The sequence below is a fragment of the Suillus paluster genome, assembly GCF_016628075.1.
Source record: "Suillus paluster strain FC165 chromosome Unknown EDB91scaffold_44, whole genome shotgun sequence".
Taxonomy (NCBI): domain Eukaryota; kingdom Fungi; phylum Basidiomycota; class Agaricomycetes; order Boletales; family Suillaceae; genus Suillus; species Suillus paluster.
The window spans coordinates 124,670-144,856 of record NW_024537604.1 but is presented as its reverse complement, the minus strand read 5'-3'; the positions used below and the strand labels follow the sequence as shown (position 1 = coordinate 144,856).

The following is a 20,187-nucleotide window of genomic DNA, read 5'->3' as shown; positions in this document are numbered from 1 at the left end:
TGTCTAGACATGCCTCAAAATAAGCAATTGAGTGCTTATTTTTTACCCACCCAGACAAAGGACAATATGGTAAGTTTAGACATGCCTCAAAATAAGTGCTTGAGCACTTATTTCAATAGACTCAGAAGCAAGCAACCAATTCACTGACCAAGGCTTTGAATGTAAGCATAGCACTTTCTCATAGATCAGCATAGCAATGTCCAATCATCAGAGCACAACAGGTAGATCACACAGAAGATTATTGGTCTTGCCATGGATCCACAGCTTGGGGGAATTCATGTATTCAAAGATTGCACCACCAGTCCCCCTGAGCTTGTTGCTGGGGTCAAGAAATTCTGTTGTGTAAGTACAAGACATTAAATAAAATAAGCGCTCGAGCACTTATTTTTTTTCTACACCAGCTGCTGATGCTTGAATCTGAATGCCACATTGATCTACTTGATGATCCCACCTCAGATAGACCAACTCTTGGAAACAACTCACTTCAAGATCTTCAAAAAGATTATACTCTCAAATGGCCAGAGGTAGAGGATGATGAGGAACTCAAGAAAATCTTTGGCCCAGCATCAGGGGGGCATCTGGAGAAATTAAAGGAACTATCTATTTGAGTTAAAACATTATGGGGGTATAATGTTTTCCTTTGAGGAAAGTCTTAATATGGTTAGAGAGGGGAAGAGGAAATTATATAATTGGTTATAGAAGGAAAGAAGCATTTATAGGGTCATTTCAGAAATACATTTCAAACTTGTGAAAAAATATCTTTATACACTACATGGCTGTATATTATATAAAATATGTCACTTTTTTTATTATCTGATGAGTATCTCATTGGATGAAGGGTATTACTGTGATTATATTCCACTCACTCTTATAAAATTTGGTGGTCAGGAACATAAGTTATGTCCATTTTACTGTGTGGAAGGTCATACCACTAGATAACCACATTCAACAGGTATTTTGTCATCTACAGGGGGTTATATCACTTGCATATAGGTCTATAGGTATTATAATCAGGTAAATTGGGTATCTCCATCTGATGATGCCCACACTCAGACATTTGCACTAGGTGAGAGGAGGAGGGAGTAGATTATAGTAATGAAAAAAAATCCTGTGATCCTGAAACTTGGTTTATGATCTTCTCTGACCTTTTAAATGATGGGGACATGCTCAGCTGAGTCACTGGTGCATCCAGGATGATCTGGTTCCTAAAAGACAGTAGGCATCTAAAGAAAGAGAACTCATGTGAGTTCCCCAGTCAAGTATAAGAGACTATATTATGTACCTAAAGAAAGAGAACTTGTGTAAGTTCTAAAGCACATCAGTAAGGAATGTGTTAGGTATACTAATCTACAACTTACCCCTAGTTGAGTATAAGAGACTGGGGAAAAGGGAGAAATAAGTGTAGCAAATCTATGGTACATGGAATTACTATATATGGTAAGTCCACTGGCATAGTGAGTGAAGGTCTGAAACAAAAAAGAGAAAAAATTATACTACATTGACGGGTTGATTTCCAACACACCCCCTCAAACTAGCAATAGCTGCAGTTCTTCTATCATCTTCTGGAAGGCAAGAAATGAGAGTGGCATTGTGGGTCTGTCTGCAAGCATTTTGGCTGATGGGATGTGAGTCAGCTTGAGGGTAAAATAATGGTTCCTGGGGTATTGGTTCTGGTTCTGGTGTCAGGATGTTGCCACTGGTTGGGGCAGGATTTCTGTGTGTCACCCCCTTGAATCAGACAGTGGGATGAGTGGTAGTCATTAATTTCAGCACCCCCTTACTTGGGATAGGGGTAGGAGTGGGAGTAGGGTTGATGTCATATCTGGTTGAAGGTGGGACAGTGACACTGTTAATTTCATATAGGTTTTGTGTTAGTTGACCTTTCATAACAACTTCACTGTTGGGTTTCTTGATGGTGAGTTGCCCTCCCCTCTTGGTAATCTCCATTCCTCTGTGATTGGCTCATCCCTTGATGGAGGCGAATATTGTGACTGACCCATATCTGAGAACTTATAGCTCGGGGCTGTCTTTAACAATGCTGTAAATATGGTTCTGCATTGGGGTAAATGTTATGAAAGTGGAACACTCAGTGTATATTTGAGTCACTGAGCTGCCATCAAGGATCCAGCTAGAGTGAGGGTGAGAGGGGTGACTAGTCATATAGGAGGAATGTTCAGTGTCTGAATGGTGGTAGTCCAATTCAGAGTTGCTATACTTGGTGACAGCTCAATTGGCCTTCAACTTCCCCTTCTTCAACTTCTTATCCTTGTCACTGCTCTTGTCATCTTTCTTCAACTTCTTCTTCTTGTGTCATGGTCCCTGACCATATTTTGCACCCCCCTTTGAGTAGCAGTCTTGGGTCAAGTGGCCAGAGATATGGCAGTTGTTGCAGTAGGGTTGGCCTGGTATGGGCTTGTGACTGAGCTTCCCCTTGCTCTTATTCCCTTGTGAGGTGTTCATGAAGTAGCAGGGGATCGGGTTGCTTGGGCATGGTATATGAGGGATTCTGTCCATATTTATACAGGTGTTCCTTCATGTGGATAGGCAACAATGGATTTGGTAAAGATTCCATCTGATGAAGCATCTGACAGGCCAGGTCATTAGTATATTCTTGAATTCCATACCTCTGACATAGTGTTTTAAAGTCCAGTCCAGTCTGGTTTTTTTGGCCATTTTTGGCACAACCAGACCTGGACCAGACCTAATTTTAATTGTAGTTTCACAAGACTGGACTGAACTCTCAAAAACAGGTTGCCTTCAGTTGCCAGACCACACTACAGTAGGTTGCAACCGGTCTTTCAAAAACCAGTCCAGGACTGGTTGTAACTGGTCTAGACTTTGTCATAGAGGAACATGTTCTGCACATTGTTGTATTTTAATAATTTTGTAAGACACTACCAACTAATCAATACTTTGCATCTCCCCACTGCCTCAATCTTCTCTTCAACCTGACCATGAAGTCAACCTGTGTGCAACAACCCACAGAAAAGGTTGTTGCAATGACATCTGCCAAAGCCAAGCACTCATGGCCTCCAAAGATGAAGCAAGTGTCACCAAAAGGGAAGAATTGCAAATGGAAAGCTATATTGAGCAACAGCAAATCAGAAACCAGTGAGAGTGAGGCTGAACAAAAACATACTTTGAAAAAGAAACCTCCAGGTCCTGCAAAATATAAGTGTGCACATCAAAACACTATTGACGAGGTTGTCCATGAGAGCAAGGCCAGTGAAGAAGTAATAGAAATTGAGCCTCTTGTTGAGGATGCTGAAGACAAAGAGGTAATCATGACTTGTATCATTGACATCTGTGTATTGGATGTCAGCTCAACATCACCGGATAGCAGGACAGCGATGGCTTGCAGGAACAGCACCACGCTACTCTACCCAATGTGCTGAAAATGAACAAACAAAGTACAGCTGATTTACTCACTGCGTTCTTGGATCGTTGTACGGTGAAGTTTTGCCAGACTAATGGAAATGTAGAAACATTGAAGGGGCGCTGGTGCAATGCATGCAAGTCAGTATATCAGATCAAATACTAATATTGACAAGTACTTACATTGCACCTGTAGAGATGATACAGATTTTGTCACAAAGCATGGAAAATGCAAGGCATTCCATGTTGGAAGTAATTCTTCATGTCAGCAACACATCTGAAGCCATTATGAGGTATACAAGAGCAAATGCAAAGAACTGGGCCTGAAGGAAAATCACCATGCAATACCGCGTGATATAGTGAAGCTGCAAGCGAATAGGAAGAAACAAGGGAAAGATGTCCAACAAAATCTAGGCCAGATGTTGCAGAAGTTGCAAAACAAAGAGTATTCAAGGGAGGATGTGCTATGCACAGTTGCTGAATTTGTGGTCTGCAATGACCAGGTGAGTGATGATATTGATGATACATGAGATTGGGAAAATGCTGAAACAGCATTGTTGTGCAGAGCCTTGTAGTGGCTGACTGTCACAAATTCCCAATATGAACTATTTTTCGTTTCTCGGCTTTCCTCCGGCTACTTCTCATTCCTGAACCAGTCACGTGACTTCGCTTACTGTCACAGTTTCACCTCTTCACATATCACCCATTGTATCTCTGATTGGTTCCCCTACTCCACAGGCTAGAATGATCTCTCTTCCTATCACGTAATCTCTGTCTATGATCTCATCACTTATATATCACAATGTCATCCGCAGTTATCATACAACTCTTTTCTCATTGGCTGATTTGTTTCATACTCAGATATCTCAGATTCAATATTATGTATATAAGTAGGTTAGTTAGCATAAGTACTCCTTAGACTTAACCTCTTCATTCTCTACACTTGTAGTAGGCTTAGATGTTCACACTCAATCCTATCCTTGCTTTTATCATCAACTGTAACTGAGTCCTAGTGGTTATGTTCTTGCCTTTACCATTCGGTGAACGCTGGTCATAACACTGACAAACCCGCATTTAGAAATTGTTTGGTGGCAATGCGGCCAAATGCTATACTGGCGGACATACCTTCAACTCATGATGTGTTGGGTTACATCCACAACACATTCATTGAATTTATCGAGGGTCTCAAGGTCCGAATGCAGGTGAGTACTAGTACTGCTCCATATTCCTCTGAAATATCTCACAAAATGTTTACAGGCTACAACAACCGGCCTTATTTTAACAGACTTGTGGTCTGTTGATCAGACAAAGGTCGCATTTTTAGGCTTAACGGCTCACTGTATCGAGGCTAATGATGCCTCTGGTATATGGACACTTGTTTCACAAGTCATCACTTTCAGAGGTATATCTGGAGCGCACAGTGGGCATAATCTTGCACAGTATCTTTTTGGATTGTATGAGCATGCAGGAATTATCAAAGGGCAATCAAGCAAGGTATGTACTCTACCAACCAGGTCTCAATTTTTGTGTGCTGAGTTCTGCAATAGCTTTTCTGTATTACTGCTGACAATACTAGCAACAACAACACCACTTGTGACATCATTGAGACACTACTTCACCACCACCATATATACAACTTCAATGCCACTTGACATCATCTCCCCTGTCTTGCCCATGTGGTCAACCTCACCATCACTGATGTTATGTCAGTTATCACATGCATCACCAATGTTGAGACTACAACCGCAATATGGGAGTTTGACCCATTGCTCCCTAATAACCACGTTCTCGGAGACTTGCTTGATGTTGTAGCTGCGGTGTGTACACTTGCCATTAAGGTACATTTTCACTGCTGCCCACAAGTTCTATCATCTAATATATCTTACAGATTCAGTCCTCAAGTCAACGCATCAAATATTTTGAGACCTTGCAAGTCAAGTGTGGGATCCCGACACCACTCAAAATCCCTCTCCACAGTAATGTATGCTAGGGAACTGCTCATGGGATGCTTGGACGTGCCTATCGCCTATGACAGGCTATCAATCTCTTCATCTCCTCTGCTGACGAGCTTTTTTGGCCGATCACATCCATTCGATGCCATGGATGGGTCACAAAGCACATCCCATGGACTGTGTTTGCACTCAAGGCATTGGGCTTGGAGTGTGTGAACAATACACAAATCATAATCTTGGTAGGTCACAACTAGTCTCTCTTCGGCAATTTTGACCGACATTTTTAGGATGCTAATGATATTAAACAATACTTCTCCTCTGAACAACAACCAACACTATGGAATGCAATACCTGCTATGGAGGAGCCACAGACAGCTTGGGAATCAAAGAGTGAGAATTTATGGTTTGCATTGTACAAGGAGGCTATCCAGCAGGGTCTTGCAAAGATTGGAAAGTATTATAGCAAATTTGACGACAAACCTGTCTATATTCTTGCGCTTGGTATGTCTATCATATTGTATTGTATTTTTGACTAATTAAATGTGCAGTACTACACCCATACTACAAACTCGCATACATCACAATGGCATGGGGCAGTCCTGAAGAACAAGCCAAGGAATTGGCTGCTGGGAATCTGAATGCAAAAAATTGGTATGATGAAGCTCTCAAGATAGTTGAAAAGACTATAGTATTGGACCACACATAAAGCACTTGTAGACTCAGGACGTGCCACCACCAACACCATCGACTACAACTCAACAGTCTCGACTGTCAAAACCATGGTCCAAATACAATCACTATTGCTACATGTTAGTTCAGCAGGCAGTCTATGAGCACAACACTGGATGGGCAGCCAAGCTTCATTGTTACCTCAAGGATATACCAGAGGATGTTACAAAAGAGACAGACATTGTTCAGTGGTGGTCGGTGAGTCTATCTAATATGTTCCAACATATTTTTTATCTCATATCACACAGAAACATTCATCTATCTATCCTACCCTTGCGAGAATCACAATGGATGTTTGTGCAATACCAGCATCTTTAGTCCCATGTGAATGACTGTTTTCAGTGGGCATAGAGATTGCAACAGATCACCGCTCAAGACTTGGTGCAGACAAATTTGAGCAACTCCAGATCCTCAAGCATACATGGCGAGATTCCATTGTGGATAGGGCTGCTTCCAACTCTTTCACTATACAGGAAGTCTTGCTGGAGGAATTCAAAGAGCTTCTGTCCCTTGACAAGGATATGGTTGAGTGGGATCATATTGAGGACGAGATGGTCACTGCCTAGTTTGCTTTCCTTACATATCTCAGAATTAGAAGTTTGTTGTATCATTGTGCAACTGGTTTTTTATCAGTCTTGAATTTCTGGTCAATTTCAGGCAACCAAAACTGGAGTTTAGCAAAATGTAAGGCAACCACAACCTTGGTCTGGTTGCAACCATTAGCAGTCCGGTTCAGTTACCAGTTTTTTTTCGGTTTGGCAACCAGACTTTCAAACACTACTCATATTGTCTCACTCTCACCAGACTTTGATGCATTTTTATCAATGGCAAAATATTGATGGAAAGAGTAAATATCTGTCATATACCAGATTCAACCACTCCCAATACCATTCATAGATGTCCCTACTGCTGGTCCGACCCCCCTATTTCCACATCCACTCCAATCCCTCTCCAACAAATGCACAAAGTGCATCTCAGCAGGACTAGCCCTGCTACCTCCACCCAACTCTGCTCCACTCCTCCAACACTACCCCTATTTCCTCCAACACTATATCCCTACTATCCGACCCTATCTGGAGCTCCACTCCTCCACCATATTAGTCCGCCCAATCCTACTCCTACTCCCTCCACCATCTCCACTTTCCCAACCCACTTGGTTCCTTCAGTTTCTCTTGTGTCACTCCACCCGACTATTGGTCCGTCTGACCACCTTACCGGTCCACTCCTAGACTAGGAACCACTCAACTGGTCCTATCTCCTTTTTGGTATTATAGTTCCTCCTTTCGGATCACTGGTAATTCCTATACCCGAGTAATTATTGATCTGTCACGTACATACTGTTCTCCGAGCCTCTTTCTCGTATGTCTCAGTCATCTTTCTAGTAATTCTGTACACTCAGCACATAGCCTCCTGCTATGCTATGCTACTTACTTAGAGTATATAAGCATATGTACACCTGTCTGTAGATCTTTAGTCTGAATATTACCTTTCCTAAGCCTTGCTCTTCTGTTCTTGTTCTTGGGCAATACCCTAGACAACTTCTGTTTTGCTGGCCTAGGGGATTGACTCCCTAGGTCGGCCGCCTTTCCTGCTCATCCGACTTCCTGTGCCTCATCCACCTTTCCCACGCCTCGGACTTGAGCCCAGTACTCTTGTACCTCTGTCCTCTCCATTTCCACTCTGCTTCGGACTTCGTCTGAGCAATCCTGTCCGCTCTGCTTCTACTGTTAGCTCCGACTGCAGTAGTCCTCCAACTCTCTCCTATCAGGTGGACTAACCTTCACCCAATGTTCCTGCACCCGCCTGGTAGTCCATTGGCCCACCTTCAGAGCCTCTGCTCTGACGTCCTGTTGGAGCTCGTAGAACTTAAGTCAGACTACAATCTGAAATTAGGGGCATGTACTTGGGTAAGGGGCACAGCGCACAAGCTGAAGCCAAGCCCCTCAGACTCTGTCTTACCCCTGAGCATGGTCTTAACAATATCCAATGATAATCAACCAAATAGTCAATGATTTTCAGATTGGTGGAATATCGTCGGAATGAGCCCATATTCATCTGTTTTTGATGTTAAAATTTGAGATTCTCTAATTATCCACCTGTCAAAAATTTGTCCATATGTAGCCCAACATACAGCGCATGCTCCCTCATATGCCTTCTTGCACCCTCTGCAGCAATCAGAGACCTCTCTGGTGAACCTATACAGCTGTACCAACTCCAAGCAACCATCTGAGCCCTTTGAAGCTTTTGAAACACATCTTTTGGGTGCCATACATGAGTTCTTCAGCCCTTATGCCTCCTCGCAAGGCACAAACAGATTGGGGTGGACTGGGCCAGGACGCAAATTCCATAGGGACACAGGGAGCTGGGAGGAAGTTAGCACCCAAGTGGAAGCTTGATGATTGAGCGGGGGATGCACCAGTGGCCTCGAAATGTGGCAAGAAGATAGTAGTGCCAACACAGACCTCTGGAGGGTTCATTAATCCATTCACACTGACAATGACAGAGTCATCACAACTCATTAACCAGCAGACAGCACCAGTACCTCACCTTGTCCCTCCGGAGTCCATGCCGCCTCACCCACCACAGTCCTTTGATGCTATGCTGCCTCAGCACCAGCACTATGATGCATATACGCAGCCTGATTCACAAAATACACAGGAATCAGCAAGTCCTCTGTTACACGAAGGTGCCAACATACCAATAGACCCAGCAATTGTGGTACCAGAATACTCATCACCACAAGGCCATGACTTTGATGTCAAGAGGACTTGCATGCCACCTCCACCTATAGAATTGCTGCAGCACTGAGCACTAACCAGTGTTGCAGGGGGAAGTATGAACCCATTTGCCTTGACCCATCCGATCACTGCTGTTGTGCATCCCTTCACCTTATCCAGCCAGGAGATGTCTGTCATACCCCAAAAATGCTCGGAATCAGTTTTGCCAACCCTGATAGAATTTTCGCTCACACCATCGACTGCCCTCATGACTCCAAATAGCTTGCGTTCATCATCTGTAGCCCCACCCACATCAGCAGGCGATAAACAAATTGCAGCTACTCTCACCCAGACTGAACCAATTGCAGGTGCACAAGTTGCCATCCCAAAGTGGCTGATGGATACCATTACACAACTCGAGCACGAGCTCAAATCCCAGAAGCAGAAGCTAGAAGAAGCTGGGGACATCATTCATGAACAGGTGGAAGAGCTGGTTGAGCTTCCACACCAAGTTACAATACTGCACGATGCTCAGAATCAGCTTGAAGATGAAGTTAACAAATCACACACATTACACATCACTGGAGTCACTTTCTTCGAATGTCGATGTGGTTAAGAAAACACTTCAAAGCAGTACCAAGTCCTCGAAGTCTAAGGCAGCACAGGCCATTAGTGACAATTCAAAAGATAACATTTGGAATGTAAGTGACAAAAGGGACAAATTCATGCAATGTTCACTTATCTTGAAATAGTCTGGAGTCCACAAGTGCTTCTTGAAGGCAATTGGCATAACAAAACCATCTGCAATAAGGGAGTACCATCCACATGTAAATGGGTCGCAGATTGATGGTGACCAGGTTTGACCTGACTTCAGCAAAGATTGGAGTAACAATGCATCTTGGCACATCTATCTTGTCCAATATGTCAGGGTCAACATCCAATCATGTCATTCTATTGTCTTGGCTGATCTCATTAATTCAAAGACAGATGAAGATATTCTCAGATGCTTACATGAAAACTTCAAACATTATGCTGCAGACTATTGCAGTGCAAATAAGCTTGCACTGTCAACTGGAAGGGCAAAAGGAAAGACTGACCCAAGGGTGGCATGAAGGGAAGCACGAAAATGAGTGGTAAGACGATTTTCTGGAACATTCCACTTTCAGCTCAATTTCGGTCAAGAAACTTGACAAGCAAATCAGTATCCGGGACAAGTCGAATCTCAAGACTCCTGAATGGGACTTTGCCTTCACGTTGCCATACCAAAGCAGTGATGAGAGCATGCAGTCAGGAGATGATGATCGTGGGGGCATTGATCCGGATACAGAGGAAGAAAAAGATGTCCGAAAGAAGCCAGATACGAAGTCTAACTTGAAGGGTAAGTGGAAGGCACCATTGAAGGAAGCATGGGTGACGCACCGTGAAAAGTACTGAGCACTGCTAGTGAGTACTCTAGAGAATGACTCTGGGCCTCTCAGATATGGTTGAAACTCTGTCAGTTCAATCAAGCTGTTGATCACCTGAATATGGTGGCATTGGAGATGAAGAAATCCAGCCGTCATCACACTTGAGTCATTGGTGAACCACAGGACAGAGATTTACCTGATGTTAAGACAAGTCCAAGAATTCCTATTGAGCTGATTGATTGGGAGTGGCTGCGTGCACGTCCACAGGACCCCACAAGGTATAATGGAACCATCAATGACGGTATGTGGTACAGTGGTGTCAGCTACAGCGACAATTTGATTATTCTTTTTCTTTGAAGATCAAGTAATGGTCCCCGTACCTGAGCAAGATGCTAACCACTGGCATGCTGAAGCCAAAGACAACTTTGAAGCAGAGCTCGCTGATGATGAAGGAGAGCTAGGCTTTGATGAGGAGTGAGGAGCTAGGCTAATTGATGGGTTTCTTGTGCAACAAAATGAAATTCTGTATGAGTAGAACAAGCTGCATTAACAACTATCAATCGTCATCAATGTCAATCTCGATGTCAGCCTCTGGGTTGCTCTGTTTGAGACATTAATAAGTGTGCCATTGCAAACAAAAAACAGCAGTGCATGTACATGGTCATATGCAGAGTTGCCTCAATAGGCCAAATAATATTGGCAAAAAATCAGTTAAAGTCTCTGCATTGGTTTGATATATCTTCCTCCAGTCAATAGACCAGACTTGAGGATGATCACACAATTAATGTGCTTGACCATAGCTGGTGCAATATTAGTAGCAATTCATTGGACCAATCAATATTGATCTGCCAGACCAACCCACAAGGTAGGGATACGAAGCATTGATGAAGTTCATGAACATCCACATCTTGAATCTCCCAGTGCCCACCCCTTCAATATTCTAAGCCTGCTTGAATTGCACACCACCCATATCCATCATAGATGTCTTTCATGGGCTTAGATGGGTCAGGAAACAAATAAAACCCGCTGCCAGGAATTGGAGGGACTTGGCTTGGTTCATCCCCAGGACCATGCCAATGTTGGAGCTATTCCCACTTGCCCAGATGTAGAAGAAACCATTGTAATGCACACTCTGAAGGTACAAAGGGTACAATTGTTATCAGTGTACATTTGGTGGTGCCGTTGGACAGTTGTTTTTGCATATACAATGTCCCTTCACAGTTGTCGACAGTGCAATTGGGAGACTCAAGTTCAGAAAGTACAGAAGGATGATGGAGCTTCCAGCATACATCACATACAAAGAAATATATGATAAACTGGTCAGTAGACAGACCAAGGCACTTGAGGAGGGTAGGCAGGGTGCGAGCAAATTCATCCAGGCCTGGATATTCAATATCTGGGTTTGCTTGTTGAGCTGTGTGGAGGAGGTGTTCCTTGCCTTTGAGGTCATGGTACACAGCTGCGTGGGTAGCATCATAGAAGGCTGCTGAAATAAAGGCCTGAATATAAGCATTACGGACTGCAGGATGGTCATCCATGCAGGGCAGGGGTTTGTGTGAATGTCGGCAGCTTCACAAACATCGGAGAAATCAAAATGAGCACCTTGAGATATGAATAGGGCACCATCCTCTCACTCATCAAGATTGATATCTTCCCCCTCAGGGATGAGAGGTTCTTCATCACTTGAGGAGTCCTCGGAATCCTCCACATTGAGCCGCCCAAGATGTTCGAAGATTTCTTCATCAGAGTCTGTGCTGAATTCATCTAGTGGACCGAGGTCAGGTAGGTGTTCATCCCACCCATCAAAGATGTTGTCCAACTCAGGAAATGGTTGGGCAGGCATGTCCGTGTTTGCATTCTCAGGTTGTGGCTCTCCAGTTACATTGTCCACACCATCGTGATAGTTGTAGTCTATCCCACCCCCTAAACCATCCTGAGGTGGCTCATCTTCAGATGAGTCGCTATGCGCATCAGGTTGAAGACCTTCAACTTCTGGTTGATGTAGGTCCTCATGTGCTGCTTCTGCAGCACAAGATGCTTCAAGTTGCTGATCTGTGTAATGGGTGCTCAATGAGGCGAGCGGAGCGAGAACAATAAGAGGGTGAACAGACGGAGAGAGGCCAGATACTGGCGTTGATTTGACAAGGAAATAATACAAAGCCCCAAGCACATATAAGTATCTGCTATGGTGATAATGTAAGGTGAAACTGTGAGCAGTAAGAGTGTCAATGAGATAACAAATCCATAATCATCCGAATGAGCTGGTCCGTGCATGACGGAGTACATTGGCGCAATCATCAGCAAAACCCTAACCCTATGTGCAGTGTTGTGCAGCACTGCACAGCAATCACAGTGTCACAGCGAGGTCCCCCCATGTACAGCACTGCACAGTGTTGCACACTACACAATTTCTCAATAAAACATAATTGTTAGCATACCATCTTGTTATATATATGTTTGTGACTACATTACACTCATTTTTACATAGAATCAGTACCTGTGTGATGCTGCAGAGCCTTTACAAAAAACTCTGTGTGACCTGTGACACGCTGTGTGGCTGTGGCGCTGTAGCCAAATCAGGGTTTTGCTGATGATGTTCAGTAGAGTAGAATGACCATGATCTAAATAGAATGGCCATGAGCTATTTATAGTGACCATGACCGTGACAATCTGCATGTTGATGCTGCACAGCTGTCTGAATTTCTTGAAGCCTCTGTCCATCCACACTGGATCTGCACTGAAAACTCTCACAGGAGCACCAGGTGTATGATGCCCTGGGAATTTGAAGATTAGTATGCCAAGTGCTGTGCTGCAGGTGGTGTGGAGTGTTTAATGGTGACCATGACAGTACTGGTGTACATAGCATTGCATGCAGACTGTGTGCACATGGATTTCACTAAGTCTCAAACAAGTATTCAACATCGATTAATGGAAGATATTGTCATGAATGTTATCAACTGCATCTAAATTTCGATTATCGAACCATAAGTCACCCTATCCGATAAGATTAGATTAGATAGATCCCTGATAAGATAAGATGGATAACCGATTAACGATCACTATCTTTACATCATATCTATACTATATCAACGTCATCCATCTTATTCGTAACCCTAGACAACCGAACTCATCATACCCTAAGAAGTCCTACGATTAGGCAAACAGGTTACATCATAAGCATCTACATGCCTCTATGATCGAACCATAACCGAGAGTCCTTTACGAGCTATCTATCGAAGAGTCATATCCCTTCACATCGCACACCTTCACTTCTCATGACATGTTAAGAGTTACCTCTGTCATTCACCGAACTCCTTACATTAAAACCTGTTGCACAGTCACAGCTAGAACCCCGAACCCCTATCACAGAAGCATCGCTCATAGAGAAGCATGTTCATTACCGAAGACCCTGGAGAACCCTAGATCCGATCGTACCCGATACATCTCCAGATCCAGATCCTATCTAGATCCTTCGATCTAGATCATCAGATCCTATCTCTAATCGAGATCCTTAATTACCGCTCGAGACTTCTTGTCACAGAACTCTCTCACACCCTTCTTAATCTCCGTCTACCCTGAATAGAAGCAGTCCCTGAGAACCCTGCTTAATTACCGATACCCTTGGCCCTATGAACCCTTTACCCTTCTCTTCTTGTAGTTGATTGGTTGATAAGAAGCCCTATACCCTAGGTGCAATGTTATGACCGTATATAGTTATATCACATACCTTTCATACTCAGATAGCTCCGCCCCAATAGTAGTATATAGTCTAGGTAGTAGTCAGTAGTACTCCTTAGACTTAACCTCCTCGTTTCTACATCATTGTAGGGCCTAGATGTTCCCTCTCAATCCATCTCGCTTTATCCTCTTTGACTGAGTCCTGTGGTGTGATACCAACTCCAGACACCTACTAGTTAGGTTAAGGGACGTGGGTCATAACATTAGGTTAAGTCTTCTTACCACCCGACTTGATTGTGTTCGCCCTCTTGTACTCCAACCTTCGGGCGACTATTAGACGACGCTCCTATCATCATCCTTCGCACGATTCTATTTGTCCTTCGACACTCGTATACTCCATCCTCGCAAGAGACGACGATCCGACTCTCGAACGGCACTTGTGTCGATAACCTTCCTCCCAGAACATCGGCGGTTCTGCTGAGCTTAGTCTCGCGGATCACGTTTTAAAAACCATCTTTCCCAGACCGCAGCCCCGCACTTCTTTTGTGCACATTCCCTCCCCTAGTTAGTAGAAGTAGACCAGGCCCTGCCTTACTGCAGCCGCCAGTCTATAAGGAACAGTGACATTTAGGTCCTGTATCCGTCGCCTTGAGTGCTGGCCCAATACCTGCCTGCTCAACGCTATATCCTAGAACCCCTTCGTAGAATTAGAGAACGGCACTCGCGAGTGTAGTAACAGTATTGCGTTGGTTCTCACGCATATTGTTTACCGCATTCTAGTATAAATTACTATAGCCTTTTTTACTTAGAACCTAGTTGGCCAAGAAGCCGGCAACTACGTTACTATACGGGCTTAGGTCGCCTCTCTATCATCATACTCCCTTTTCGGTCATATCTTACGAGATCCCTGACAAATCAAAATATACTCTGTTGAATAGGATTCCGGAACGCAGCCGGCAACATGAGATATTCCGCCCCTACCGTTGATGACTATGAAGAGCTAGCTTCTCAAATCAGAGAAGGCTTTTGCTTTAATACGCATCACGCAAAGGGACCACAAATCACACACTGGATTGGTGTAGAATTTGAAGATGGAGAAATCTCCTATCAGAGCCTTTGCAAGAATTGCGCTAAGGCAAACAAAAAGACTGTAGACACGTTCCGAATTAGGTGTAGAGGCGCAATGGCTGAATTGCCATCCCTCGCTATCCGAACCGCATACGTTGACACACTCCCACCGTCACCTAGATCCACACCATCGTCATCGCCCACATCATCTTCTTCATCATCGCCGTTACTGTCATCGAGAGAAATGACAACCCAGTGGCCCAAGATTGCCAACGTACAAAATCCCGAGCCCAAGGTTGCTCCAAAACCCGTAGTAGTCGCGCAGTCCGTAGGACAGAAGATACGCGACGAGCCGAAAGGCAAAGGGAAAGAAACCCTTACAGAAAATATCAGGATGTCGTCAGGTTCCTCTAAACCTAAGGAGTCGACTGGTACTCAGAAGCCAGAGAAAGTAGCACCAATTGAAATCAAGAAAGAAACCTTCGCGGAAGAAATCTTGAGATTAAAAAGAGACTACGGAATCAAGGACAAGACCACTGAAGCGACTAAAGTAGAAGTCGTGGAAGTGGAAGTCGTTGAAGTAAAAGCAGTAGTCCCTGCTAAACAAAAGGACGAGAAATCGGAGACAACCGATGAAACAAACAAAGGACCAGTCGAGTCTGGTTTATCAAAATCACAAATCAAGAGACAGAAACAAAAAGAAGCTAGATTAGCGAGAGCTTCTTTAGTGAAAGTCTCTGAGCAGAAACCTACTGCCGAAACAAATAAGGAAAAGGAGCAGATCCTCCCTGCTTTAACAAATGAGAAGACGGAGCATGAAACCGTAGAGAAGGTTGCAAAACCTATCGAAGAGTCGTTGTCCGACCTCGATAAAATAATCGCAGAGAACATGCTAAAACGCGCTATGGAAACATTAGAAGCGCTGAGAGTTGCTGAACGCCGAAAGGCCGAGGAAGCAGCAGAGATACTCCGACAGATCAAGGAGGTCTCAGAGGTTGTTATGCCATCAACAATAGAAAAGGCAATGGATGTAGTCCGTAGGACAGAAGAAACATCCAAGGTTGAAACACCTATTGAAATAGAAAGTGCAGTCCGTAGGACAGAAGAGGCACTAGAGATACCGGTTGAAAGTCCGAGGACCCCAAATATTCTATACCGTTCCCCACGACGAAAGTCTGAGCCATATCCCGAAGGCGAAGACGAAGTCCCAGAGAGTTATAAAAGAACCGAAGATAGAGATCGTCGAGAAGACCAGGAATGGAATCACCTGGCAGTAATAATCCATCCCACAAAGAGCAAGAATGCTCGTGGCGCAATAGAGGAAGACTGCCGAGAATTCCTAGTCAACGATGTAGACCATTACATCCTATTCGACGACAAGGATGAATCATACTGCCTTAAGCAAAAAAGGAAGTTTGAGGTAGATTCATGGTTCACCACGGCTTATGGCCGCCTAATCACTCAAATGGACGAATGGAACGATGCCCCATGTACTTGGGATGAAATAGAGGTAGAGATGCCTCTCCAAAGAACCATCTATGAGAAGAAAGAGGAGCTAGCCGAAGTAAAGGCTGGTAAATCAAGGGAAGAACCAATGGAGGAGATAACGACCGCTGGTGTTGAAGAATATGTGATCAAAGTCACTTCTTCACCATGTCCGATCCCCAGAGTGTTCCTACCGAGACATAGGTCCTCTGAGAAAACTCAGAAGTCGTCAAACGAGGCGCAAAAACCGGTTAAGCCACCGGTAGAGAAAAAGGCAATCCCCATCCCTAGGGCTTTTAAGCCGAGAACAGAAAAAAAAGAGAAGACCCCAGTCACAGTCTTCAAATTCAAATCCAGAACCCTATGCAGAAACGGCCCGAAGTGCCGATATGGTTCTCGATGTGCATTTGCACACCCCGAAAGGAGTAGTCCCTCTTTTAAACCAAAAGACAAGATCGGTGTAAGCCCACCGAAACAAAAGGCAGTTCCGCCTGCAAAGATAGTAGAAAAGAACGTAGACCGTAGGTCAGAAGAAACGTTCTCTATCAAAGGGTTCTCAATCAAGGGAGCAGCAGAGCGAGAACGCAGAAGGAAAACTGCTAAAGAAACCAAAGTAAACTCAAAGAAAGAGATTGAGGAAATAACGCTAGAAGGTCTAGAAGCGTTATTGAAAAAGCTTATCGCAGAGAAGGCGAAGCAACCCTCAAAGGAATCTACGAGTAAGGGTAGTCCTCCCCCTAAACAAAGGAGTGAAACACCGAAACCGAGTATCGAGAGAAAGCTATATGCTATAGAATGTAAGACCCAAACGAAGGGCATTCAAACTACGCTTATCGAGAGAAAGGAAGACGGGAAAAGGCAGTCGATTGCCATGTTTACGAAACCGATGACCGATAACGAAGTCAACTACTCAGCAGAAGACAAGGATTTGCTCTCGATATATAGAGCCCTGCAGGAGTGGAAGCACATAGTTGAAAAGTCACCCCTACCAGTGGAAATCATTCTAGACTCACGAAACCTGGAAAAAATAGACAAATTGCACACATTGACTAGACATCAAGCTAGATGGTGTTTATTCCTAGCGCAATTTAATCTCATATGTCTATCCAGGAGGCTAGACCACAAAGGGGGGGTAAAATCCCATATCGTATCAGAAAACTCGAACAATTTCCTCATGAATCCCACTTTCTTCAAAGATCACGCAGCGAAACGAGGCCATACTCTAGTCCATAAGATAGAAAAGACGCTCTTGCTAGTTATCGCAGAGTGCAAGGACAAAGACGCCGAAGTAGCTAAAGTGATCAAAGAAAAGAAACTCGAGAATGTCTGACTAAGAAAGGGACTTGAAGAGTGGAATTCAGAAGAAAATCTCATCCTCCACAGAGGACTGGTATATGTACCAAAAAGAACGGATTTACGCCAGTCTATTGGATTTGTACAAAGGTTCCGCCCTTGGTCCCCTAAAGAGCTTGTTGGAAAAGGTATCGCAGAACTATTGGTGGCCAGGCATGGCGCATGAAATTAGCGCCTATGAAAAGAAAGACAAGGTTGACGAACCGCTTAGCGCTGTATTCGCACCTAAACCAAGTCTTCAGAAGCGGGTTAGATTCCAAGAACCAAAAGACACACCAAAGAAACTCTGGCAAGCCGCCGACGCCGCTCGCCATGACAACGTCTTTACTCCCCGAATAATCCCCAATGCCGCACCAATACCCTCCGCACCATCCGTTCCCAAGGTGATCTTAAGTAGAGAAAGAAAACCAGAACCGCAGTCACAATCCCCAAGTAGAACGTCCAAGGATCAGAAGCTATCGCCGAAAAAAGAGACATCATGGAATGAAAAGAGAACAGCGTTGAGAGAAGAAAAGTTATACGAAGGTTTCCTTAAATGGAAAAAAGAAATCTCACGCTCAATCTAGACAACCATATCGATTCGCGAGGACGCTCATCCTTAAAATGGGGGTAATGTCATGAATGTTATCAACTGCATCTAAATTTCGATTATCGAACCATAAGTCACCCTATCCGATAAGATTAGATTAGATAGATCCCTGATAAGATAAGATGGATAACCGATTAACGATCACTATCTTTACATCATATCTATACTATATCAACGTCATCCATCTTATTCGTAACCCTAGACAACCGAACTCATCATACCCTAAGAAGTCCTACGATTAGGCAAACAGGTTACATCATAAGCATCTACATGCCTCTATGATCGAACCATAACCGAGAGTCCTTTACGAGCTATCTATCGAAGAGTCATATCCCTTCACATCGCACACCTTCACTTCTCATGACATGTTAAGAGTTACCTCTGTCATTCACCGAACTCCTTACATTAAAACCTGTTGCACAGTCACAGCTAGAACCCCGAACCCCTATCACAGAAGCATCGCTCATAGAGAAGCATGTTCATTACCGAAGACCCTGGAGAACCCTAGATCCGATCGTACCCGATACATCTCCAGATCCAGATCCTATCTAGATCCTTCGATCTAGATCATCAGATCCTATCTCTAATCGAGATCCTTAATTACCGCTCGAGACTTCTTGTCACAGAACTCTCTCACACCCTTCTTAATCTCCGTCTACCCTGAATAGAAGCAGTCCCTGAGAACCCTGCTTAATTACCGATACCCTTGGCCCTATGAACCCTTTACCCTTCTCTTCTTGTAGTTGATTGGTTGATAAGAAGCCCTATACCCTAGGTGCAATGTTATGACCGTATATAGTTATATCACATACCTTTCATACTCAGATAGCTCCGCCCCAATAGTAGTATATAGTCTAGGTAGTAGTCAGTAGTACTCCTTAGACTTAACCTCCTCGTTTCTACATCATTGTAGGGCCTAGATGTTCCCTCTCAATCCATCTCGCTTTATCCTCTTTGACTGAGTCCTGTGGTGTGATACCAACTCCAGACACCTACTAGTTAGGTTAAGGGACGTGGGTCATAACAGATATACATGGACAGCTTTTCTCATTGAATTTTCATTGGATTTTCAAATTCTCACTCATTAGGGGAGCTCACAGTAGGTTGCTTCTGCTTCTGCTTCTGCATCCATAATAAATCGATATTTTCACATATACAGCAAAATAAATAAAAACTAAATTGAATATACCATTTCTGGCCATCGTGCTCAGAGTGCGCTAAGTCGCATTGTACTCTACTTTATACTCTCGCATGGGTAAATTGAAGAAGACACAGAATCTACCCAACATTCACTGGAACGAGAATGAGCACTCACATGTGTGGAAACTCATCACGGAAATCAGCACAAAGGCAAATTACAAGGTCTTGTTTGGTAAAAAAGATCAACATGAGGTGAGCACATCAGGAAAAACTATATCTCTATATAGAGGACCATCCTCTATATAGCCCCGATAGCACACCACAGCTCTATACAGTCTATGGCAAGCTATCACAGCACTATAGACCAGTATAGACATCATGAAAGTCTATATATTACCATAAAGTTTGGTAAGTGTATTTAGAAGTAAAACATTTCAACAACTATAGACCCCAGTAGACCGTGGGAACTTTTTTCGATGAAAACCAAAGTTGTAGTCCTTGTCTAGGGAAGTCTATCCATAGTCTTATGACTTCAATAGGTTAAGATCCTAGTGAGTTATAAGGAAAATACTCGAAATTGAAGGGTTCAAGAAAGCAACTTGACCATGGGAACTTTTTTCGATTAAATCAAAGTTGTAGTCCTTGTCAAGGGAAGTCTATCCATAGTCTAATGACTTCAATAGGTCAAGATCTTA

The 20,187-nt window shown here is 43.7% G+C and overlaps 4 protein-coding genes across 4 annotated transcripts; 3 read left to right on the top strand and 1 right to left on the bottom strand.

Moving 5' to 3' along the window:
* Positions 1 to 5,422: 5,422 nt before the first annotated feature.
* EDB91DRAFT_1056392 (uncharacterized protein) lies at positions 5,423 to 6,033 on the top strand (the record flags this gene model as incomplete). Its single annotated transcript, XM_041314000.1, has 3 exons — positions 5,423 to 5,566; positions 5,615 to 5,828; positions 5,876 to 6,033. Coding segments are annotated over 3 exons (516 nt in total), but the record flags the coding sequence as incomplete, so codon positions are not given.
* Positions 6,034 to 8,552: 2,519 nt separating this feature from the next.
* Positions 8,553 to 10,657, top strand: EDB91DRAFT_1083758 (uncharacterized protein; the record flags this gene model as incomplete). Its single annotated transcript, XM_041315674.1, has 9 exons — positions 8,553 to 8,742; positions 8,884 to 9,326; positions 9,361 to 9,474; positions 9,526 to 9,630; positions 9,812 to 9,906; positions 9,940 to 10,151; positions 10,252 to 10,267; positions 10,368 to 10,480; positions 10,539 to 10,657. 9 exons carry the CDS (start codon positions 8,553 to 8,555, stop codon positions 10,655 to 10,657), a joined length of 1,407 nt encoding a protein of 468 aa, XP_041175130.1.
* Positions 10,658 to 10,735: 78 nt separating this feature from the next.
* On the bottom strand, positions 10,736 to 12,453 carry EDB91DRAFT_1250520 (uncharacterized protein; the record flags this gene model as incomplete). Its single annotated transcript, XM_041323237.1, has 4 exons — positions 10,736 to 10,780; positions 11,478 to 11,748; positions 11,814 to 12,231; positions 12,291 to 12,453. The coding sequence occupies 4 exons, from the start codon at positions 12,451 to 12,453 to the stop codon at positions 10,736 to 10,738; spliced, it is 897 nt and encodes a 298-aa protein (XP_041175129.1).
* Positions 12,454 to 14,818: 2,365 nt separating this feature from the next.
* On the top strand, positions 14,819 to 16,839 carry EDB91DRAFT_1083756 (uncharacterized protein; the record flags this gene model as incomplete). The annotated part of the gene is made up of 2 exons (XM_041315673.1): positions 14,819 to 16,747; positions 16,780 to 16,839. 2 exons carry the CDS (start codon positions 14,819 to 14,821, stop codon positions 16,837 to 16,839), a joined length of 1,989 nt encoding a protein of 662 aa, XP_041175128.1.
* Positions 16,840 to 20,187: the final 3,348 nt, after the last annotated feature.